Below are 8,633 nucleotides of genomic sequence, written 5' to 3' on the forward strand. Positions count from 1 at the left end.
TATTGGAGATAAAACTCTTTTGGAGTTTTGTATTGAATGGTCATATTTCTTAGAGGCATTTTAGTGTTTGAAAAACTTCCTATTGATGATCTCACTAGTCAGTACTCTTTTTTATATCAGTTTGACATAGCTAGTTGCAGTTGCATGTTGATGAAAATAGCTATTAGAAGAAACTGTTAAAAAGTGCACTTTGTTTGCCCCAGTTTCTTGCATCTTGATCTTTTTCATTTCTTCAGGCTGGAGAACTATGCTTGTAGTTCCAGAACTAGAAAAGGTGATTGAACTTTTACGGGAAATGAGGAATATGCGAAAGTTACTGTAAAAGTTCAACCTCCTTTTACTGTATATGAAAACATTATTACATCCAACGAAAGATATCAAATTTACTGTATATGAAAACATTATTACATCCAACGACTAGTTCTTGTAAATAACTGTCGAGTTTATTGAGCCCAATTTAAAAGACCCAAGCAAGCACGTATGGGCTTATTACTTGAAGCCCATATAAAAGGACGTCGGAGCGTGATGTCCACTCTCATGAAAGGCGCGTTAGATAAGAATTTAACGTTCAAGCAAGCCACGAGAACGCAACATTCCGCTTCCCTTCACTCAGCCGTGATTAATCTCCGATTAGGTTTTCGTCGATTCTCTTCCGTCTCTGCAGCGACCCAAAAAAAAACCCTAATTTTTATCAATTCCAATTCTCAATTTCCCCCACATGGGTGAACACTCACCTTCTCAACCATCTTCACATACTCATCTCCACGACCAACCCAATCCCGAAAACCCTAATCCGATCCCACCGGAAACCTACGATGACGACTCCGCTTCATCCACCGGAGTCTCTGGCTCAATCGTCTCATCAACCACCATTGAAGCACCACGGGTCACTGAATTAGGCAATGTATCGTCACCACCTTCCAAAATCCCACTCCGTCCTCGAAAAATCCGGAAGCTTTCACCCGACGACGACGCTTCCGGTAACATCGAGCCGGAGCATAACCTTTCTCAGATGATGACGCCGCCACTCGTGACGGCTACAAAACAACCCGTGAAGAGTAAATTATCACAGTCACGCGCTATAACCGTGCCGAGGATCCACGCGAGGTCTCTGACATGTGAAGGCGAGCTTGAAACAGCGCTTCACCATCTCCAAAGTGTTGATCCTCTGCTCGCGTCGTTGATTGATATCCACCCGCCACCAACGTTCGAGTCTTTTCATACTCCGTTCTTGGCTCTGATTAGAAGCATTCTCTATCAGCAGCTTGCAGCTAAGGCTGGGAACTCAATCTACACACGCTTCGTTGACATGTGCGGAGGTGAAAACGGCGTCGTCCCAGAGAATGTGTTGCCTTTGACACCTCAACGGCTTCGTCAAATCGGTGTTTCCGGGCGTAAAGCGAGTTACCTTCACGATCTTGCTAGGAAATATCAAAACGGGATCTTGTCGGATTCTGCAATAGTTAACATGGATGAGAAATCTTTGTTCACGATGCTAACGATGGTCAATGGGATTGGGTCATGGTCGGTTCATATGTTTATGATAAACTCTCTTCATAGACCCGATGTGTTGCCAGTTAATGATCTTGGTGTAAGGAAAGGTGTGCAGATGCTTTACGACTTGCCGTGTTTGCCTCGTCCATCGCAAATGGAGCAGCTTTGCGAGAAATGGCGTCCGTATAGATCAGTAGCGTCATGGTACATGTGGCGGCTTGTTGAATCTAAAGGTAGACCTCCTAATGCTTCCACTGTGACTGCCGGAGCTGCTCTTTCGTTTCCACAGTTGGAAGACATTCAAGAACAACAACAGCAGCAGCAACAACAGCCTCAGCTTATGGACCCTCTTAATAGTGTGTTCAGTATCGGGTATAGTCAGTTACTTTATCGAACTTAGTAGTATCTCAGTGTTTAATATGCAATACTTGTCATCTACTTTTTACTTTGCTTGAATTTTGGTGTATGTGCTTTAGATAAAGAGAGCATTGGATTGATTGCGTTTTTACTGTACTTGCTGTGAGTTAGTACTAACGTGTGTGTTTGGTTATTGTCTCCTAAAGTTAAATCTCAGTGCTTTAACGCTCTACTTTCACTGTCAAACGTCCAGGAACATAAACTTATAGTTGAGATAGGTTAAATTGGTTTTAGTTTGTAAAGAAAACACTTTTATGAGAGTACAAGCATAAACCTAAGAAAATGCGTAGTTTTGTAATGCTTACAATGTTTGAGAATAGGGCATCTATGCAGGGAATTGGTTTAGGGTTGGTTTTCATGGCTGGATAGACCTATTTAATCTTCTGATTATAATTGATAGATTTCTCATGTCAAGTTCGTTCGCTTATCTTCGTCTTGTCCTCAGCCTTAGGCTATGCACCGTATAGTGATATATGCAGGTTTCAACTTAATCACATTTATGGCAGTGTATATTGTATACCTACTAAAACTAGTTGAGATGGAAGAATGGTACTTTAGGAATTCTAATATTTCCCCAAGCAAAATGCAAATGACACTAGTCGAATGAATTGCTTACAATGGGATTAACCATGAATACTCATAGCATGATAGGTGAAGCTTTTCTCACCCAAGTCACTGTTTTCGGTAATGCTGAATTTGGTTGCGAATTATGGACTAGTTACAATAATTACAANTATGTGCTTTAGATAAAGAGAGCATTGGATTGATTGCGTTTTTACTGTACTTGCTGTGAGTTAGTACTAACGTGTGTGTTTGGTTATTGTCTCCTAAAGTTAAATCTCAGTGCTTTAACGCTCTACTTTCACTGTCAAACGTCCAGGAACATAAACTTATAGTTGAGATAGGTTAAATTGGTTTTAGTTTGTAAAGAAAACACTTTTATGAGAGTACAAGCATAAACCTAAGAAAATGCGTAGTTTTGTAATGCTTACAATGTTTGAGAATAGGGCATCTATGCAGGGAATTGGTTTAGGGTTGGTTTTCATGGCTGGATAGACCTATTTAATCTTCTGATTATAATTGATAGATTTCTCATGTCAAGTTCGTTCGCTTATCTTCGTCTTGTCCTCAGCCTTAGGCTATGCACCGTATAGTGATATATGCAGGTTTCAACTTAATCACATTTATGGCAGTGTATATTGTATACCTACTAAAACTAGTTGAGATGGAAGAATGGTACTTTAGGAATTCTAATATTTCCCCAAGCAAAATGCAAATGACACTAGTCGAATGAATTGCTTACAATGGGATTAACCATGAATACTCATAGCATGATAGGTGAAGCTTTTCTCACCCAAGTCACTGTTTTCGGTAATGCTGAATTTGGTTGCGAATTATGGACTAGTTACAATAATTACAAGGATGTTTATACATCATATTCTTCTAATTTCAGTATGTTTGTCTTCTTTAACAGGGCATGGGGCCAAACGTAGCTGACTTGGGACCATAATTATTGTCTTTCATGGCGGGATAGGGATTCCGCCGGTGGTCTTTGGCTATTGTCTGGTGAAGAAGTCTTTCTTCCGCTTCCGCAGCCAGGAAATAAGAATAAAAAAGGCTATGGAACAGAAATCTTTATTAGCAAGTGAAGAGTATGTACGATTTAGTTTAGCTAATGAACTTTTTCATCGNGGAGAATGTGTTGCCTTTGACACCTCAACGGCTTCGTCAAATCGGTGTTTCAGGGCGTAAAGCGAGTTACCTTCACGATCTTGCTAGGAAATATCAAAACGGGATCTTGTCGGATTCTGCAATTGTTAACATGGATGAGAAGTCTTTGTTCACGATGCTAACGATGGTGAATGGGATTGGGTCATGGTCGGTTCATATGTTTATGATAAACTCTCTTCATAGACCCGATGTGTTGCCAGTTAATGATCTTGGTGTAAGGAAAGGTGTGCAGATGCTTTACGACTTGCCGTGTTTGCCTCGTCCATCGCAAATGGAGCAGCTTTGCGAGAAATGGCGTCCGTATAGATCAGTAGCGTCATGGTACATGTGGCGGCTTGTTGAATCTAAAGGTAGACCTCCTAATGCTTCCACTGTGACTGCCGGAGCTGCTCTTTCGTTTCCACAGTTGGAAGACATTCAAGAACAACAACAGCAGCAGCAACAACAGCCTCAGCTTATGGACCCTCTTAATAGTGTGTTCAGTATCGGGTATAGTCAGTTACTTTATCGAACTTAGTAGTATCTCAGTGTTTAATATGCAATACTTGTCATCTACTTTTTACTTTGCTTGAATTTTGGTGTATGTGCTTTAGATAAAGAGAGCATTGGATTGATTGCGTTTTTACTGTACTTGCTGTGAGTTAGTACTAACGTGTGTGTTTGGTTATTGTCTCCTAAAGTTAAATCTCAGTGCTTTAACGCTCTACTTTCACTGTCAAACGTCCAGGAACATAAACTTATAGTTGAGATAGGTTAAATTGGTTTTAGTTTGTAAAGAAAACACTTTTATGAGAGTACAAGCATAAACCTAAGAAAATGCGTAGTTTTGTAATGCTTACAATGTTTGAGAATAGGGCATCTATGCAGGGAATTGGTTTAGGGTTGGTTTTCATGGCTGGATAGACCTATTTAATCTTCTGATTATAATTGATAGATTTCTCATGTCAAGTTCGTTCGCTTATCTTCGTCTTGTCCTCAGCCTTAGGCTATGCACCGTATAGTGATATATGCAGGTTTCAACTTAATCACATTTATGGCAGTGTATATTGTATACCTACTAAAACTAGTTGAGATGGAAGAATGGTACTTTAGGAATTCTAATATTTCCCCAAGCAAAATGCAAATGACACTAGTCGAATGAATTGCTTACAATGGGATTAACCATGAATACTCATAGCATGATAGGTGAAGCTTTTCTCACCCAAGTCACTGTTTTCGGTAATGCTGAATTTGGTTGCGAATTATGGACTAGTTACAATAATTACAAGGATGTTTATACATCATATTCTTCTAATTTCAGTATGTTTGTCTTCTTTAACAGGGCATGGGGCCAAACGTAGCTGACTTGGGACCATAATTATTGTCTTTCATGGCGGGATAGGGATTCCGCCGGTGGTCTTTGGCTATTGTCTGGTGAAGAAGTCTTTCTTCCGCTTCCGCAGCCAGGAAATAAGAATAAAAAAGGCTATGGAACAGAAATCTTTATTAGCAAGTGAAGAGTATGTACGATTTAGTTTAGCTAATGAACTTTTTCATCGATTTTCTTTTGTTGGAGACTTGAACCGTTCTCTAAGGAAACCTCTAGAGCCTCTCCTGATTCGTATTTTAAAACAGAGCCACATTACTATTTCTAAAACAGGGCCACGTCTCCTAATCAAAAATCCATTTTTTGAGTTATTTCATCTATAACACATGGTTTTTGCTGATGTAGAATAGTCACAAGAAAGTCATAAGACAGAGGTTATGTCCTTGTTGCGTTGAGTTGTCAAAACACAGTAACCACATGGAAGAAAAAAGACGAAGCCTTTCGATGATACACATCAGTTTTGGGATCTTCTATTATGAGTTTAAAGACAACGGAGTTGATGAAAAACTTCTGTTGGTTTGTTGCCTCGTGTCACTGTAACTGAGACACAGATCCGTCTTTCTACACCACACAATTAAAGCTCTGTTTTAGTAAGAAAGAAAGTGAAGCATGGGGAGGGTGAGAGACTTGAGAGCCAAACAAAAACTCATAAGGGTTTTGTAGAAAACAACAAAGCAAGTGTTCTGAAACAGCGAGGTAAGAGGAAGTACTGGTTTTGGCTACAAAACAAGTTGCAACACAAAACCCTCAAGTTTTGTTTTTCAGAAAGAGTAGAGAGCTGATAGGGACAAATCACTGCTTTCCTTTTCATTCATATCATTTTCCAGCTAACTTTTTCTTGTATATACAAAATAAATATTCGATCTAAATGGTTTTACATAAGAATATTCCATGAACTTTAATCACTTAAATAACCACATTATGCAACAACAACTCTCTTTTTACATGCATTTAGTTAACCAGAGATCGGTTTGGATGAACCAGACAGGAAAATTGAATATTTTCAGTAAAACCATGCTGGTGGTGGGATTACGAATTCCAAATCCCAAAATGTCCCTACAACAACACTATAGTTAGAAGCTAAACTTAGGTGTAAGAAAACATACAAAGAAAATTTAAAAAAAAAAACGAAAAAAAAGAGAAGAGAGAGAGAGAGTGAAAAAAAAAGGAAAAGGTTACTGCGGGGAAGCGTGGAGAGTGGCAGAAAGTATAGAGAGCGAGAGAGAGAGTAGAGAGAGAAAATTCAGACAATGTTGGGTTCTACAGTTCTTACTAGTTCAAACTGCTTTGTTTTACTTTTTTGGTTTGATTCTCTGTCTGAATATAGACATTTCATATCCTAACAATCCTTTTTTTTTAGTTCATATTCATTTTTTTTTTTTGGGTTTAAGTTTAGTTCATAATTTGTGTATTAATATATAACCATGCATTGTTGACGTCAAGTTTCATTTATAATTTTATTTTTGATTTAACTTCACCTGGAAGCATCTCTTAGTAAAGGGATATCCAAAATTCCCCTGTAAATGTAATTAGTAATTTACTTATGGTTGTGTTCTTAAATCGTAATACACCGATTTAAGTCTACTCGTCCCAAAGCAACAAAGAGACAAAACAAGATCATTGTTAGCGGATCCTATTGTGATGAGTGACAATTAGGAGATAATATGATTTATATACAAATATAATTAGATAGACTCAAATCCTATGATTAGATAGAGATAGCATCATTGTTTGTGTATACAAACATAGAGTTGTACCTTAACTTTTTAATGACACGAGCCCGAAAGTAAACTACCAAAGTCATCGTACTTCGATAATAAACTAATATAAATATTGAAATAATTAATTAATTAATGGGATCTGATGATAAGATTGATAATCGTATTAAGCATGATTTGTTTATTTGACTTTAATTTTGTTTTCTAGGTCAAAAAGGTCGAATATGTACACTGTTCCAATCCAATGCGTAATTAGGTCTATAGTGTTGAATTTTTGATGTTACATAATGTTGAGACATGATGATCTAAATCGTATCAAATATAGATCTTCAAATTCTTGTTTGGGGTAAGCTTGTCAGAGAACAGATGATGTTTCCAAGACCATTAAAATTGGTAAACTCTTTGAGTGAAAATGTAAAGCAATGTTCATAATCTTGGAATATACTGTTCGTATGTTTTTTACTTTAACACTGATTACTAGTTTACTACCATTCTATAGTAGAGGTCGTTCTCTGCAATAGATAATCCAGGGTTACGTTGTTGACATTTAAATTTATTTATTTTTAAAGAAGAGAAGTAACAATATATTACACTTTTTAATTTGGAAAATAGCTGCATTTATTTATTACCATTTCTTATGGATTTGCTGAGAGCCTGAGAATATGATTCACAATTTAGCAGAAACCTCATCTAAAATAGTGGTAGAACCAGGAAATCAAAAACTGCTTTTTAAGTAAACAATATATTTGTTAGACGGTGCCAAACAAAAATTCGAAATTAGTACAGAATTAGTTTGGGTTTTATTATATAGTATATAATTCGATTCGATATTGAGTAAATCAAAGCCAAAAATGAAATGGTTAGAGAGAGAGAGAATGAGGTCATAATGCTAAAGGGGACAAAACATGTTATGGTAGAGAAGTAATTATCGTGTGACAGGTTGTCCATGGGAAATTCTGCAGAGGCTATGACGATTACTTTTTTGTTTTTATCAAAATTAATTAATTTGACTTTTTTTTTTGGTTTTGCAACCATTTTTATATGTACAGTATTAGTATTATTTTTTAATCTTCTGAAATTAATATGTGTCTAAATTATTCCACTCGAATGGATCATTTGTTAAATATTTACTAATAGTAAAATATATATTTTGACTCCTGACTAAACAAGTGTAAAAGCAAGAGATCCATAATTTTATCATTGACTATTATTACTACCTAATCAATGTTTAGGATACCATATATTCTCAACTAAAAACTAATATAGTTCTACAAGTATATTGTGAATTTGTGACTAATTCAAAACATTTGTCAGCATATATATAGCTATATATATATATATATATATTTCATCAAATTACTCTCTTTCATAATATATGTATGTATATATTAGGAGACTATTAAAAGAGAAACAAATGCATGATGAGTAAAAATTTCAAAAAAAATATGGATGCACATTGATGATAGTATATCATTACTCTATATTCAGATTAAGCTTCAAACAGAGAAACATCTCCATGCTAGGTGACATGGTCCACATGTTAATATAGATGGTTTTCTTGAGTATTATTAATCTTGAAGACTTGTAGCAAGTTGTATTAAACTTGAAAAAAAAAATTAACAAAAAAACATGAAATTTATACATTTAAAGGGAAAAGTTAAAAAAAAAAAAAAAAGAAGAAGCATAGATAGGTAAGATGACTAAATAAATAATAAAGTGAATATAGAAAAGAAGAAAAGACATGAGTAAGAAGAAATGGTGTTTGGACAAATTAGGGTTTAAGGGTTTGAAAATTAAGGAGAGAGAGAGATGTAATAATGAAGAGAGGGGAGAGAGAATGGGGTCCATAATGTGGCAGGGCATGTGGCTGGGCTTCCAACTTGACCTTGTCGGTTGTTCTCTGCACT

At 36.4% G+C, this 8,633-nt stretch overlaps 1 protein-coding gene across 4 annotated transcripts; it reads left to right on the plus strand.

Moving 5' to 3' along the window:
• Positions 452-5,804, plus strand: LOC104713169 (probable DNA-3-methyladenine glycosylase 2). Of its 4 annotated transcripts, none has more exons than XM_010430230.2 (4): positions 452-1,830; position 1,906; positions 4,079-4,131; positions 4,964-5,319. In XM_010430230.2, the coding sequence occupies exons 1-4, from the start codon at positions 719-721 to the stop codon at positions 4,980-4,982; spliced, it is 1,185 nt and encodes a 394-aa protein (XP_010428532.1). In that variant the 5' UTR covers positions 452-718; the 3' UTR covers positions 4,983-5,319. The 4 variants fall into 4 exon arrangements, 3 of the variants coding, with proteins under 3 accessions (XP_010428532.1, XP_019085011.1, XP_010428531.1); XR_002033275.1 differs by lacking the exon at position 1,906 and adding an exon at positions 5,359-5,804 and having other exon boundaries at positions 458-1,338; positions 3,604-4,131; positions 4,964-5,141; XM_019229466.1 differs by lacking the exon at position 1,906 and having other exon boundaries at positions 458-1,338; positions 3,604-4,131.

Source organism: Camelina sativa, chromosome 9, assembly GCF_000633955.1.
Source record: "Camelina sativa cultivar DH55 chromosome 9, Cs, whole genome shotgun sequence".
NCBI classification, from domain to species: Eukaryota; Viridiplantae; Streptophyta; class Magnoliopsida; order Brassicales; family Brassicaceae; genus Camelina; species Camelina sativa.